This window comes from Oncorhynchus gorbuscha, linkage group LG15 (assembly GCF_021184085.1).
Source record: "Oncorhynchus gorbuscha isolate QuinsamMale2020 ecotype Even-year linkage group LG15, OgorEven_v1.0, whole genome shotgun sequence".
NCBI lineage: Eukaryota > Metazoa > Chordata > Actinopteri > Salmoniformes > Salmonidae > Oncorhynchus > Oncorhynchus gorbuscha.
This window is the reverse complement of record NC_060187.1, coordinates 66561229-66578105: the sequence shown is the minus strand read 5'-3', so window position 1 is coordinate 66578105 and position 16877 is coordinate 66561229. Positions and strand designations below refer to the sequence as shown.

The 16877-nt window shown below is 44.1% G+C and overlaps 1 protein-coding gene across 1 annotated transcript in view; it reads right to left on the bottom strand.

The window, feature by feature from the left end:
- LOC123997169 (calbindin-like) overlaps nt 1-15537 on the bottom strand; it is a 21282-nt gene extending 5745 nt beyond the window's left edge. Inside the window, exons 1-10 of the mRNA XM_046301295.1 lie at nt 15258-15537; nt 14761-14837; nt 9714-9788; nt 4935-5015; nt 4740-4796; nt 2045-2122; nt 1841-1896; nt 1702-1741; nt 1551-1604; nt 165-236 (exon numbers count right to left, since the gene is read on the bottom strand). Coding sequence (XP_046157251.1) covers nt 165-236; nt 1551-1604; nt 1702-1741; nt 1841-1896; nt 2045-2122; nt 4740-4796; nt 4935-5015; nt 9714-9788; nt 14761-14837; nt 15258-15336 — 669 coding nt within the window. The 5' untranslated portion in view covers nt 15337-15537. The remainder of the gene's footprint in view (nt 1-164; nt 237-1550; nt 1605-1701; nt 1742-1840; nt 1897-2044; nt 2123-4739; nt 4797-4934; nt 5016-9713; nt 9789-14760; nt 14838-15257) is intronic.
- Nucleotides 15538-16877: the final 1340 nt, after the last annotated feature.

Here is a 16877-nt window from a genome sequence, read left to right as displayed (position 1 = left end):
AAATGATTTGACAGCTCCAACGCAGTTACACCTCAGACATCGCCTACATAAAAACAATGAGACTGCTATGCAGTTCTTGATTATCGCGGGTTAAGGCTGGAACTGATTGAATCTTGCCCTTAGTCTCCACTCTTCTCCATCAATTAAACAGAATTCAAACCCACCTTCTTGTTCTTCTCACACAAATCTTTGAGGAGGGCATCCAGCTCATTCTCATCCATATAGCCATTCTCATCCTGACAGACAGAGAGAAGGACAGAGAGAGAGAGAGAGGGAGAAGGACAGAGAGAGAGAGAGGGAGAAAGACAGAGAGAGACACACGAGAAACACAATGTCACACCATTTAGCCCGCCTTTGGGTTTGGTTTGGTATGCAGTGTCAACATGATGCCACGCCGCATCTCACAAGACAGATCTCAGTAAACAAACAAAACAATAAGCCTAATGAACAGATGTGTATATTTGAACAGCCTGTTCATGGGCCCTTCTGATATTTGCTCATATTTTCTATTCATGAATTTGAACGGTTTGTTTTTGGTCATCTTTGTACTGGCTCGTGTTCCCTGAAAGCAATATTATAATATGAACCACATCGCTGATACCTTTACAAGGATATCCCTATCCACTTTAGGGGAGTCCTCTGTGTGTCCAACTCCATTCAGAGCTAAATAAATACTGTACCATAGAGTCTAGCAATCAATCCTCTGTGTTGGCAACAAGAGCGCCATCATCAGGAACCATGTGGGACAGTAGGTGCCAACATGGCACTTCTAACAATCTTAAATCTTTAGACCAGGTTCTCTGGTCGAAGACTAAAACAAAAGGAAAAGCATGATCAGCCAGCCAGCCACTCAGATTAATTGTCCTGTAATGCTCTACAGGCAGACTAAAGAAGGTGTTGTCATTTGCTGCCCCAATTACTTGTCTGTCACATATCAGCAAGGCCCAGAATGCCTACCTCCCTGCCTCCTTGTCTGTCTGCCCGCCTCCCTGTCTGTTTGCCTGTCAGCCTGCCTGCCTGCCTGCCTGTCTGCCTGCCTGCAACCCTGCCTGCCCGCCTGTGCAACATGAACCTGCCAGTCAATATGGATTACAGGCGCTGCCACGGGAGAGAAGGTATGGGCCGACCTGCTCCAGAGACAGTCATACATTATAGGGGGAGAGAGGGAGAGGTTGGGGTAAATGGGGATGGGGGAAGAGAGAGAGCGAGAGAGAGAGAGGAAGAGTGATGGTGGCAGGGGGGGACCATGCACTGTATCCATTGTGCATACAAATAAGGGCAATAGGAAGAGAAATTGGTAGATAGACAGTGAGAGAGAGAGCAAGAGCAAGAAAGAGAAGGAGAGATAGATGAAGAGGATAAGAGAGAAAGGTTGAGGGAGTGCATCCCAGGAGAGCAGCAATTTCCTAGACTAGCACTTTCTGAAGCACTTTCTGTCCTTGTTCATACTGTGTCTTGAGAGGCATTGAAACATTCAAAAAGCCGTAACAGAGAGTGATTCTTATTTTTTGGAAAAATGTGTATAATTACAATGTATTATTGGAACGTACCTGATCGTATAACTCAAAGATCTTGTTGAACTCTCTTCTCACCATCTTCACATTCTGTAACAGAAAGACAGGAGGGAGAGGAGACAATTGAGTCAAGGTCAATCTGATTTTCCGATTCCATCTCGGATTTACTCTGGGAATAACCACGCACCTGAAACTTGAGTAGAAAGTTCTCCTCGTCCGGTAGCAGCCTGTTGACAAAAACCCACACATTGTTCAGGTAATATACAGCACGATGTGGAGACAGATATATCATTCATATCACACAGGACAAAACTCCATAAGCAGACCTCGCCATTTCTGCCAAACACAACTTCCCATCGTGGTTTGAGTCAAATATTTTGAGCTGGAAGAGAAAAATAAATAAATTAAAGCTCTACAAAACAGAAAATGAAGGACTATACTGTAGGGAGCTATTTGTTGTAGCCATTTAGCTACACTGTTCTTAAAGTTGTTGCGGAGGCTAGCTGCATAAGTATAAACTATATTCTTACTGTGGTATGTGTATACTCGTCTAACTTCTTTTCGTCATATGGTTTCTTAGCCTTCTGAAGCAGATCTTTCAAAAAGTTCTGGAAATGAAGCAAAAGCAGAAAGATCCGTTTGACAACAACGCCTGCTATAGCAGACACATTTGAAATGCAATGCTGTCCGGGATGTACAGTCAGGTCCAGAAATATTGGCACCCTTGATAAAGATGAGCAAACAAAGACTGTACAAAATAAATCATACAAATACAGAGCTACAGTGTCTTCATAAAGTATTCATACCCCTTGACTTATTCCACATTGTGTTGTGTTACAGCCTGAATTCAACATGGATTAAATGGAGAAAAATGTTCTCACCCTTCTAAACACAATACCCCATAATGACAAAGTGAAAACGTGGTTTTAGAAAGTTTAGCAAATGTATTAAAAAATGAAATACACAAATACCTAATTTACATAAGTATTCACAACCCTTTTCTATGACACTCTAAACTGAGCTCAGGTGCATCCAATTTCCTTTGATCGTCCTTGAGATGACGCTACAACTTGATTGGAGTCTACCTGTGGCCAATTCAATTGTTTGGACATGATTTAGAAACAACCACCCCTGTCTATATAAGGTCCTACAGTTGACAGTGCATGTCAGAGCAGAAGCTATACCATGAAGTCCAAGGAACTGTCTGTAGAGCTCTGAGTTATACTCGTGATGAGGCATATATCTGGGGAAGGGTATAAAACCATTTCTAAAGTGTTCAAAGTTTCCAAGAGCACAGTGGTCTCCATCATTGGGAAATGTTAAAAAATATGGACCCACCCAAACTCTGCCTAGAGCTGGCCGTCCGACCAAACTGACCAACCCGGGCAAGAAGGACCTTAGTCAGGGAGGTGACCAAGAACCCAATGGCCACTCTGACAGAACTACAGAGTTCTTTGGCTGAGATGGGAGAACCTGCCAGAAGGACAACAGTCTCTACAACATTTCACCAATATGAGCTTCATGGTAGAGTGGCCAGCCGGAAGCCATTCCTGAGAGAAATACATATGATGTCACGCTTAGAGTTTGCCAAAAGCCACATGAAAGACTCTGAGATCATTGAATCCTCTTCAATTCAAACCACAGGTTTTGAATGTGGTTCAAGTCTGGAGACTGAGAAGGCCATTGCAAAATGTATATATTTTTTGTGGTCAACTAACCATTTCTTTGTGGATTTTGATGTGTGTTTGGGGTTATTGTCTTGCTGGAAGATCCAAGTTTCAGCCTCCTGGCAGACACAACCAAGTTTTTGGCTAAAATGTCCTGGTACTGGGTAAAGTTCATGGTGATATTGACCGTAACAAGGGCCCCAGGACCAGAGGATGCAAAATAGCCCTATAACAAAAAACCATTAAGCGCTATGATGAAACTGGCTTTCATGAGGACAACCACAGGAAAGGAAGACCCAGCGTAATCTCTGCTGCAGAGGATTAGTTCATTAAGAGTTACCAGCCTCAGAAATGGGCAATTAACTGCACCTCAGATTGCAGCCCAAATGAATGCGTCACAGAGTTCAAGTAACAGAAACAGCTCAATATCAACTGTTCAGAGGAGACTGCGTGAATCAGGCCTTCATGATCTAATTGCTGCAAAGAAACCACTACTAAAGGACACCAATAAGAAGAAGAGACTTGCTTGGGCCAAGAAACACTAGCAATGACCATTAGACCGGTGGAAGTCTGTCCTTTGGTCTGATGAGTCCAAATTTTAGATTTTTGGTTCCAACCGCCATGTCTTTGTGAGACGCGGAGTAGGTGAATGGATGATCTCCGCATGTGTGGTTCCCACCGTGAAGCATGGAGGAGGAGGAGGAGTTGGGTGTGATGGTGTGGGGGTGCTTTGCAGGTGACACGGTTTGTGATTGATTTAGAATTTAAGGCACACTTAACCAGCATGGCTACCATAGCCATCCCATCTGGTTTAAGCTTAGTGGGACTATCATTTGTTTTTCAAAAGGACAATGACCCAAAACACACCCCCAGGCTGTGTAAGGGCTACTTGACCAAGGAGAGAAATGGAGTGCCGCATCAGATGACATGGCCTCCAGAATCACCTGACCTCAACTCAATTGAGATGGTTTGGGATGAGTTGGACTGCAGAGTGACGGAAAAGCAGCCAACAAGTGCTCAGCATATGTGGGAACTTAAGACTGTTGGAAAAACATTCCAGGTGACTACCTCATGAAGCTGGTTGCGAGAATGCCAATAGTGTGCAAAGCTGTCAAGGCAAAGGGTGGCTACTTTGAAGAATCTCAAATATAAAATATATTTTGATTTGTTTAACACTTTTTTGGTGACTACATGATTCCATATGTGTTATTTCATAGTTTTGATGTCTTCACTATTATTCTACAATGTAGAAAATAGTAAAAATAAAGAAAAACCCTTGAATGGATAGGTGTGTCCAAACTTTTGATTGGTACTATATATGAGTCAAACTTTGGTATTGGGGTTATTAAGAAAGACAAAACTCCCCCGAGATTCGTACAAAATGCTCAATTACCAAAATTATTTACAATAAAAAAGGGATTTCAAGTTACAGTCCAGATGAGCCTTGACCTCAGAGGCTCCTTGTGAGCCTATATCCCCTTAACGAAATAGAGAGGACAATGAGACAGTTCATCAAGATACAAATTGGGAGGCAAGTTTACAGTCCAGCATTGCTCACCTTCAGCTCATCTGCTTCAATGTAGCCACTATGATCTGCATCATAACACCGCCAAGCCTGGAATGAGACAATGAGTGAAATAGGGGTTTGTATCATCAATGAGGAGAGAATAGTTCAATCGGTTAAAAACTATATTTATGTCATGAGCCACTTGAAAATATTTAAAATAGATAATATTGGTTAATAGAAAAATACCTGCATAAATTCCGCACAAGACTTCAACTGTTGCCGAAAAAATAACAAGAAGTTCTCCTCTGTGGGCAATATTTGTACTAGCTGTGACACAGAGAAAAGAAGAAAATATATCAGAGATAACACTGTATTGTCCTGAAACATGCTTACATTGGTTCAACATCCCATTTATTTTTAACAGTTGATCAGTGGCAAAGAATGGCACCATGTGACAGTTTAGCCACCACCCACTGGGCACAGACGTTATTTAAATGTCTAGTTTTGATTTACGTTTGGTTGAGAATTCAACGTGAAAACAACAAAACATCACTATGTCATTGGATTTAGGTTAAAGTTGGGTGAAAAAAAAGATTAAATTCCCTTATGTTGATTACTTGTTTCATATCCAATCAGTTTTCCACATTGATTCAATGTCATCATTGTGACGTACTGCATCATTGTGACGTACTGCGGACAAGCCACCAGGGGGAGTCTTGTCGAGGCCTTGTGACAGACAGAGGGGCTGATTGCTCACCAGCCATACAGGGCCCATAAAGCTTCCAGGAGGCCAGCACATGTGAGGGTTGCTACCGGACAGGGCAAGTCTGAGAACGTGGTCAGACCAGGGTTGACATTTACGCAGTATCAGCTTGGCCAAGTTGATAGCTCAGTTTGTTCAGGCACAACAAGCGCAACAGGGCATTCAGGAACGAATGCTGGAAGAACAGCGTCTACAGAATGTCCACCTGCTGAAGGACGTCAAGGAAGCTGCGAGGACAAACATAGACCGAATCGCATCCCGATCAGTTTTTAATTAAGCTAACAGAGGATGACGACCTCCCTCTGCACGTTTGAACGGACAGCACTCCGGGAAGGTTGGCCCAAGGAGCATTTGGCGAGTCTGCTGGCCCCTTTCCTGTTCGGAGATGCCCAAAAGGCGTATTATGAACTCAACACCGAACAGGTGGCTAACTACAACTGTCTCAAGAGGGAGGTGCTCAGCCGCTACGGGTACAGCCTGGCCCGTCGGGCCCAACTGGTCCAGGACTGGAGGTTTGTGGCCCGAAGCTTCCCTCACGAGCCCAGATGAGCGACCTACTGTGCATCACCAGAGCATGGCTCCTAACCGACATAGCTACCCTCCATGTAATCGACAAAGTTGTCATAAATCGCTTCTTACGAGTGCTACCTCACATGAAGAGGGCGACAAACCTACGCGCCCAGACCTTGGAGAACATCTTGTGAGCTGTGGAGACACACCAGAATACAGAGGCCCTGCTGAAAGGGATGCAGGTCAAGTCCGGGACCTGTCGGGGGGAGAGAAGGATGACCCCACCACCGTACTCTCCAATCCGACAGTCAGCCGGGCTAAAGGAATGCAGACCCCCGGAGAGACAGCCGGGTGAGAATTGACCCGCTGCCAAAAAACCCAGGAGGATGAAGAATGAAGGAGATGTTTTGAGCGTGGCGCCCGGGAACACCTCGCATGCAATTGCCCTTGTCAAGAGGAGTCGATGCCATCAGCGGGCCCTGGAGATGAGTCGGGTCATGCAGTAAACTACCTCATCTCATGTTGGGCCCCCCATGGTGCCGGTGAAAGTCAATGGTCATGACACACACGCTCTGTTCGATTCTGGGAGTGTGGTAACGCTGTGTCAGTCTCCTGTGTCCACGGCGACATTTAGCCGGGCAGGCAGTATTAGACCAGGCAGGCCACCATCGTGATGCCACAAGGAAGCTGTCAGATGGGTGCTGTACCTGAGTTACCAGTGCCCCTCCTCGTGGGACTAGATTGTTCACTGTTCTCTGCAATGTGGAGGCACGAGCTGAGAAAAAGAGAATGAGCTGGCGACCGACGAGAGCGGGGACGGACCGGAGTTGGGAGTTCGAGGGGGTGCTAGAACCAACCTCGCCTGGAGAAAAACCGGAGGAGGAGCCCATGCTTCCCCTCTTCAACTTCCAGTGGGAGGACTTGAAAGCCTTTGCGGCCCGAGTGATAGCGGTGGATGGCCAGCTTGTTCTGGGGGTGAGTGACTGGCGATACCCCCATTTCCAAATCAAAAATAACCTGTTGTATCAGGTGTCCCATGAACAGGGGGTACTTGCTGCCCCGCTGGTATGTCGGAACCGTTCTTCATCTGGCCCACACCCATTTGTTGGGGGCGCACCTGGGAATTGAGAAGACCCGGAAACGCCTGGTTCCACTGACCCGCGATGAGGTAGGCCGTGGAAGGCTATTGCCGCAGCTGCCCCGAGTGTCAAATCACCTCACCAAAAGCACACTTCTGGAACCCGCTGGTTCCACTACCGATCATTGGAGTGCCGTTTGAATGCATCGCCATGGATATAGTGGGCCCCCTGGTAAAAATGGCCCGAGGACACAGGTACATCCTGGTAATAGTAGATTATGCCACCGTCGTCCCGAGGCCATTCCCCTACGGGAGGTGTGGGAAGCCTAGCCGACCCCCTTACGCAGTGTGGTGGAACACGTAGAGACGATGAGGGAGCAGATAACAGGCATATGGCCAGTGGTAAGGGAACATATGGTGAAGGCCCAGTGCGCCCAAGCCAAGGTTTACAATCGGGGTACCCAGCCCCGAGAGTTCCATGTGGGTGATAAGGTGCTAGTTTTAATCCCCAATGCAGAAAGTAAGTTCTTGGCAATAAGGCACGGTATGAGGTGACGGAGAAGCTGGGACCCGTAAATTACCGCGTACGGCGGCCAGGGAGACGGCAACACGAACAGATTTACCACGTGAACCTATTGAAGAGGTGACACGTGAGGACAGCCTTGGCTGTGTTGTGGTCGAAACTCAGGACGTCGACGGGACTAGTGGTGGTCTCGAGCAATGAGGACCTCGGGCCGGCCCAGAAGCAAGCACTCCGGGAGCTCATTGATCGGAACACGGACGTGTTTTCCGAGGGTGGACAAACTCATTGACCATTTGGGAAAGGTCCAGTACATGGAGCCCAGCCCACGTTACAGGGCCTGATGGACCAAGTCCTCCGACCCCACCAACAGTACGCAGTGGCCTGTTTGGATGACATTATCATCCACAGCCAAGGTTGGGAAGAGCAGCTGACGCGTCTCCAGGCGGTCCTGGATGTGCTCATTCAAGCGAAATGCAAGCTGGGGATCGATAAGGTGGAGTACCTGGGGTATTTGATCGGACATGTGAACGTCAAGCCCCAGAAGAAGAAGGTCCAGCCGGTTTGTGACTGGCCCATGCCCCAAGGCACAGGTCAAGTCCTTCCTGGGGCTAGCAGGATACTATAACTAGTTAATCCCCACTTTTGCAGCTATGGCCCTTACCGATCTGACCACCGCCCGCCTCCCAAAAACAATGAAGTGGTTGGATGAGGCCGAAGCGGCGTTCAGGTGCCTGAAGGAAGTCCTGTGCTCTCATCCAATTCTCGTGAAGAGGGATTTCCAGGTACCGATGCTGGTGCAGACGGATGCCTGCGACACAGGACTAGGGGACATCCTGTCCCAGGTACACAGTGGGGAGGAACACCCCATCATGTACATAACCCGGAATTTGATACCCCGAGAAAATAAGGTTTTGAATGTTAAGAAAGAGTGTCTAGCGGTGAAGTGGGCGCTAGACACTCTTAAGTATTACCTGTTGGGCACCCACTTCACCCTAATCACGGACCATGATCCCCTTGTCTGGATGGCCAGGGGAAAGGACACAAATGATTGAGTCACCAGTTGATTCTTGTGTGGCGTACTGCGGACAACCCACCATGGGGAGACTCGTCGAGGCCTGGTGACAGTTGGAGTCTACATCACACGGCGGTGGCTCCCTCTGCTGGACGTGCTAGGTATCAACCGGTCCTCCGGCCAGGACTAATTGGGGCTGATTGAGGCTAGTGAGCAATCAGACCCTGATTGAGGATGGTGAATATTCAAGGGGCTGATTGCTCACCAGCAGTACGGGGCCCATGAAGCTTCCAGGAGGGCAGCACATGTGAGGGTTGGAGGTAGTGAGAGGTCGCTACCGGCTCGGTGTTCTACCCCAGAGGAGACAGCGTTCCCCGGAGCCCAGAAGATGGTAATCTGGAAGAGGTCTCCTGGAGGAGACTGGTTTCTTTACTTTTTCTTTGTTTTAAATAAACACCCTTGAAACTGAGGTATCACACTTGTGTCTGTCTGATCTGTGTGAACGTCTTGATCAAACCCCCTGGTCTGCCACGTCATTTTTAAAAAAATAACGTGAAACAATATTGATTCTACCAGTTTTTGCCCAGTGAGCAAACCCAGCTGGCTGCTTAGAAATGCATTGGAAATCGGGTTTGAGACCCAGCCTAAACTTTCAGACTACTCCCGCTAGACTATCCATCAGACAGCTGCAATATAACCATTCCGGGGGCATTGAAACACCCCATGACAAAAATGTGTTCTTCCATCATGCTCCTGGAAAATCCAATCTAAACGGCAATCTCATATTCCAAACACAATAATGTTATTTCCACTTTCAAATGATGTCTTACCTCTATTTTTGTGTAATCATTGTGTGTGCGTTGGTGCATTTGTGTACAGCTGAATGACCCTGTCAGGACCCTGTCTGTCAGCTAAAGCTTCAGAGTATCCATCTATAGCAGAGATATGAATCCCCTTGAACCTGCATGGCTAAATTGACTGTCTTTTAAAATGATATTTGAACACCTTTCATAGAGGGAGAAGCCCCATCTAAACCTGTCAGTGTTTCAAGATCCAGTGTCCCTGAAAGTCCCAAATTCTAGGTGGGTCTTAACCTACTGTGTGTGTATACTGCATCATGAGTTTGTGTAGACTCTCACCTCAACAATTCCAATTTTGGCATCTGTATTTTTCTCATATTCCTGTACAAAAGCCTTCATTTGGTCTGTAAGCTCCTATGAGAGAGAAAATTAGTGTCAATTAATTGCAGTAGCTTTTGCCTTGAAGAATTACACACAAATCAACATATAAACATATAATTAGTTAACAACGAAACTAAATAGGTATTCGCACATCGTTATAACAAGTAATTATGTTTTGTGCAGGGAAGCTTTTAGTCTGAAATACAAGCACTGATAACATGAGAGGGCTCAGTAAATCTGCTCAATTATCTGGAAAGGCTATTTAGTAGGCACCTGGTGCCGTGAAAGACCTTGTATTCCTTGTGTCCTCACACACACCATTTAACATGCTAAGTAGACGGCCATGTTATCCAATCTGAATTAGATTAGGAGCGAGTGTTGTAATCTTCACCCATCAGAGCACAATTCTAATAGAGTTTTGGCATTGGTCAGGCCATGTCACTGCACGCATACAGATGGCCACGCGATGCATTGATTATGCATGTACGGAGGGGCCCAACCAGCTCTCAAAGTCTCACGTCAGAATTAGACGTTAATCCATGTTTCTCAAATGGCAAATTTCGAGGTTGTTCCAAATGTAAAGTGTAAAGTAAAGTGTTTAAGGTTAAGTTTAGTCATTAACTCTGAATTTTTATGGTTAGGGTTAAGTTCAGGCATTTATTCAAATTCTTAAGTTTAGGCAGTAACTCTGAATGGTTAGGTTTTGGGATATGTTTAAAACAAAATATAAAAATCAACATTCTATCGCTAGATTAGAACTTGCAACCTTTCGAATCAGATGCTTATGCCCATCTGCCATTCCCGTTCACAACGCCCTAGCAAAACCTCAACCTACTTGAAGGTAACAGCTCTCACTGTTGCCCCTAGAGGCTGGTTCTACGTCATCTCCCGACATCCTCAGACGTTGATGGACGTTGAATACTGACTTGTATCACAGTTGACCTGGCTGCACTGGCCAGCCAGCTACTGATGTAATGCCTGGTGTGGAGAGACAGAGATCTCCACTGACACGTTCAGTGTAATTGAATCGAGTTGACGAGGCACTGATACTGTCAGGTACTTTCATAGAAGCATACGAAGTGCCACATGAGAATGCTAAAATAAGTTATAATAGAAGATGCTTAAAGCTCCAATGCAGACATTTGATCTCAATAGCAAATGATTTATGGATAACAATTAAGTAGCTTACTGTGATTGTTTTCTATCAAAATGGTCAAAAAGAAACAAAAACAGCTTCTTAGCAATTTTCACAGTATTATTCCAACCTCATAGTGTGAGAATATATATAAAACATAGGAAAATCTAGTTTTTGACAACACACTGGGCCTTTAAAGGCAGCCATTTGAGATGGTCTATGTTGGGACTGGGAAGTGTTACATGTGACAATGTGATACTGTAGATATTGTATGATGTGTAACACTTAAAGAGTAGCACTTATCTGCTACATGGCCTTGCGGTAAGCCTGTTGAAGTGGGCTTTATTGCATGCCTAGTTAATTGCATTCTTGTGTTGCATATTTGTGTAAGGCCTAGGCTTTATGCTGCAAATTGAGCATTGCTGTAAAAGATGGACATGGCCTTTACTATGATCACTCACTCCCATTGTGTCGATGGTAAAAGTAAATGAGTTAGATAGATGTAAAAAGATAGATGTAAAAAAAAAACTAGATTAAATTTGATATCCAAGGATAAAATATCAATATATCTTACACCTCGACCACACACCTATACCATCATTGCGCAAAATGATACGCAGCATCTTCTGGATACGTGTTCAACAAATGTTTAACATTCACCTTCTACTACCATTTCTGTCAAGTCGTCTACGCATACAGTTTGATGCATACGTTCTATAAATCCAATGGTATGCACCACACAGAACGCCCTGCAACTGCCTCTGCAACGCAACGCTGCAAGGCTCACGCAGCGTTCCATTGGAAATGAATATACTTCTGCTGTACCAAAATGCAATGACGCTATCGGTGTGATTGAGGCGTTAGTACTATATGTTTTTATGAGAACATCAGAAGTACCTTAGCACTGACTAATGTCTGTTTTATAGAGCCTTTCTATAATAGGAATATAAACAGATAGATTTAATCTCCAATACACAATCAATCCATTCCTTCAAGAACAATGTGAACCATATCCTGAGATGCTATAAACAAATATCTGTAAATCCCAGTACCACACCAGCGCTGACCAAATATGTTCCAAATATACGACCATTATCATTTCATAATTTTCCTTTCAGAGAAACCGGCACAAGAGGTTAACTCTAGAGAAGAAGACCACCCTGCATACTCACTGGAGAGAAAAGTGTACATGTAGAAAGTAGGCAATATTCTAACATTGGCCTTGTCTATCGGGGTAAAATGATTATGTTGTATGAAAAGAAGATGTACTACGAGTGAACTCTTCTTCTAGTCTATGTGTGTGTCCACTGAGTAGATGCATGACGGCCATCTTTGGAAGCCATCTTTATTGCTGTATGACATAATCAAAATCATGTCCACTATCCAACATCAAGTGACTCTGCAAATGTTAAAGGGCATGTTTGATTGAATTCCATTGAATTTCAAAGTAAGAGGACCCTGAGCCAATCAACACACTGCATGCGCTGTGCAGTAAAAACCAATCATTGATCTCTGTATTGATCTCTGTGATGATGATGCCCATGTGTAACGGATGTGAAACGGCTAGCTAGTCAGCGGTGGTGAATGTCACTTGCTCTGAGACCTTGAAGTAGTGGTTCCCCTTGCTCTGCAAGGGCCTCGGCTTTTGTGGAGCGATGGGTAACGATGCTTCGAGGGTGAATGTTGTTGATGTGTCTAGAGGGTCCCTGGTTCGCGCCCGGGTATGGGCGAGGGGACGGTCTAAAGTTATACTGTTACACATGCAAAATGTGGAAACCATCTTTGGCATCTCTCTGCATAAGGTGGTGTCAGATATGCTAATAACTCCAATCCTACTTCAAAATGCACTTCAATGGTGTTTTCTCACTGGCCATTGATTGGGCAGTTGTAAATGGGCACTTAATTTGATGGTAAATGCTGCGATTTTCCACTCCCCAACGTGCTCTCTCCCCATAGAGTAAATCAAAAGATGTTTTCAGTGTCTGGCAAACGTTGAACCATTACTCCTGTTTAAAGATCTGGGATTGAGTGCCAAATGGCTTGCTCTATAGAGGCTTGGCTAATTACTTATACACAGAATGGGAAATAAGTGTTTAACCTTTCCCAAATGCAAAGTAGGAAAGTGCACTGCAGTGCTGTTTGTCACTGAGCAATAGGTGACTCAATCCAATTCAGACCCCAAAACGCTGAGTTGAGACTCAAATAAAAATACCAATGTCAAATAACAAGGTCAGAATGGAAAACAGAATTTTCCAAAACTGCTTTTTCCGGATCGGGGCTTACAGTTGAGCAAGATGGAAATGTGGGAAATACATCCATCAACCCATCAATCTGACGCAACAGGAATATGGGGTTGTTCCATGTCTTTCAGGCATGACACCTCATAACTAGTCATAATGTATTAATCAATGGCATTTGACCCTTCGCTAAGCCCCGCCCCAGAATTCTGGGCAACTAATCATAGCACTCCAATAGATAGCAACTGTCTCGAGTACTACACCTCAAGGAAGCTCATGTTTGAAACACATAAAAGCCAGTGAGGGCTGTGAGAAAACCTGAGTTCTTTAAACAAAATACATGTTTTAAATGGATAGACAATGGAATAGTGCACCAGTGGCAATTCTGATTCCAGAGCCTGTTTATGGAGTATTTTTAGAATCCAAAATTATACTTCTGTTACATTGTTTGGTAGTTCATCTGGTTAGCTATTTCTTAGGCTCATTGACCATCAAACGTTGCTAATGCTAGCTAGCTTGCCACTAAATATAACTTGTTTTCTCGAAATGTATGTTAGCTAGCTAAGTTAGCCATGTTATTAATACAACTCCAATCTGCTGTCGACATCAGGATATGATTTGAGAGCACTAGTTAGCGCCAAAAGAGGTTAGTACGCTTTGACTGCATGCTGACAGTGAATTCTATATATATTCACTTTGTATATTATCTACCTCACTTGCTTTGGCAATGTTAACACATGTTTCCCATGCCAATAAAGCCCTTGAATTGAATTGAATTGAGAGCCATAGATTAATTGGCTTGCCAGACTATAAATATAATTTTACCAGGTTCCAGTGAAGCAATTGTAATGACAATCCACTACAACATACCAGATAATTTCTTGATTAGCAAGGGGTAGTCAGTGTATAATTTCATTGTGTATGAAAAACACAGTTTGAGATCATTGTGAGGGGATTTCGCCAGTGGTTAGAAGGGGTATTTGTGCTTCCAGGGAAAATGTTGTCCGTGGTTACAACAGTAACCAAGGGGGGTGGGGCTTAGCGAAGGGTCAATTAAGAACAACCAGTTTCACAATATCATGACAGTACTTTAAAATGGAAGCTCAGTGAAGCGTTACATGAAATGCACCACACATACACACACACACACACACACACACACACACACACACACACACACACACACACACACACACACACACACACACACACACACACACACACACACACACACACACACACACACACACACACGCACACACACACACACACACACACACACACACACACACACACACACACACACACACACACACACACACACACACACACACACACACACGCACGCACACACACACACACACATGCGCACACACACTCAAAATGTTTTAACTTGGACGCTTTCAACTGTGGCACCACCAGTAGCCTAATCAACCACCCATTGGTTTCACGATGTCAATATGTCTGGCCTACTGTATGACCTATCTAATCAAGGTAATTGGAATGAGAGTCACACCAAACGCATTTAAATACTAGATACAGTTCAGTTTGAGAAGACAATTAGATATCAGGCCCACTGCCAATACATTCATGTTTTAAGTTTAAAACATTTAAAATAATTCAGTTTACTTACAAGTCCTGCCTGTTTTCGAGCTTGCTGAAGTTCTTTTATAAAACTCTGCAACTCCTTCCCTTCAATATATCCATTACCTGCAAGAAGTAAGCACCAAATCAATCAAAGACATGCGTAAAGTAGCCTACATTAAGTTTAAGAACATTACGCACAGGATCAAATCCATCATTTGCCGTTTCATGACAGCGGTATGACTGAACTTCCATTTTAGTGCCTAAACCTATCACCATATTATAATAATATTTTCCAGTCATTTAGAGTTTTGTAAATATTGAAAATGTCGCTATAAAATGTCAATGGATAAAGTTGAGAGAACAAATATCAGTCTTGACAGCTAAGTCGAGTTTTTCATTCAATATACTATAGGCTACTACATATTTTCGAAAACCCGCTAAAAAGCGCAAATGTCCATGAGGGTCTTTGGTGCAAAACTTCCCAAATCGTTTTACTTCAGTGCTTTCCCCATGAATAATCCACAATCTTAAAGAATAAGTTACCATCGTTATCATAATGGTGAAAAATATCCAGGAACTGTGATGCAGAGATCTCTACTCCTTGCAGGTAAGCGTTTGCCATGTCGCGGGTTAGGTTTGGGGACCGGAGCGCGTACCAGATAGCTGCACTGGCCGAGGATATGCTATGAATGAGACGCTTTGATTATTCGGTGCCCGGTATTTAAAGGGAGCACTATCACGCTAATCTTTCACTGTCGCCCTCCCCTCCCCGACGTTGGGAAACTAGCCAAACGCGCAAGTCACCTCCTCTCCTCCCGCCGCAGGAATAGCGCGAGCTCAGCAGCACATTGACGCGCGCCAGGGGGCACGGAGATGTGAGATCCATTTAAATGAGCACCCGCTCTTCGTGCTTTTCATTTCCCCCTCCAGATAAACGCTCTATCACACAAAAGTGTAGAAGTTGTTCAACCAAAAAATAGCTCAACCCCCCTCTTCTTTATTCTGGCATTTAAGGGCCATCCAAGGGCTCTTTATGAAATAAAACACATAAATGGATTATGGAGTAGTAAAAGACTTATGCAAAGTTACATAATTAAAAAAAAAGAAGGAAAGGACAGAAAGGATATTTTGAAATGCGAATTGCTGGCTGGACCCTCCATGATAGTTGGGCTGACTCAACTCCTTATCTAACTATGGAGATTTGGGATTCTGTTTCTTACTTGTACATTTCTCTTACACCATTGGCTGTTGTACTGGGTGGTGCCACTCATTAGAGAAGACTGGTGACTGCTGCCTCATAATGTGTGTGTACAGGGAAATGGGACACACATAGTCCACACAATCAATAACAATTCAGTGCACGAGGTGGCTTTGGGAGATGGGGAAATGGAATAGAATAAAGTGAAGATATTACCTTCAATAACCGATATTGTGAGTGACAAGAGAAAAATGGAACTTCGATATGGATGGCAGTGGCCAATGAATGCCATGGAGAGTCAATGTACCCCTGCATATAAATGCAGCACAGGTCTATGACTTGTATGGCTTCAAACAACATTGTATCACAAAGTTACTTCTATATGAACGTATTATGAAGAGGGTTATGCCTCTTTTTCGGGTTGTTGTACACTATAGTACAGTGCCTTCAGAAAGTATTCATATCCTTTGACTTATTCCACTTTTTGTTACAGCCTGAATTCAAAATGTAACATTCTTCTCACCCCTCTACACAAAATACCCCACAATGACAAAGTGAAAACATGTTTTTTTAATTGTTGCAATTTATATTGAAAATGAAATACAGAAATATCTCATTTACGTAAGTATTTACATCCCTGAGTCAATACTTTGCAGAAGTGCCTTTGGAAGCGATTACAACTGTGAGTCTGTCATGTTTTGTCTTATATTGTCTTGTCATTTTGCTTTTCCTTCTGTTCGTTTTCCCCCTGCTGCTCTTTTTAGGTTCGTTCCCCTTTTTCTCTCTCCCTCTCTCTCTCTCTTCTCTCTATCGTTCCGTTCCTGCTCCCAGCTGTTCCTATTCCCCTAATCAATCATTTAGTCTTCCCACACCTGTTCCTTATCTTTTCCCCTGATTAGAGTCCCTATTTCTCCCCTTGTTTTCCGTTTCTGTCCTGTCGGATCCTTGTATACTGTTCACCGTGC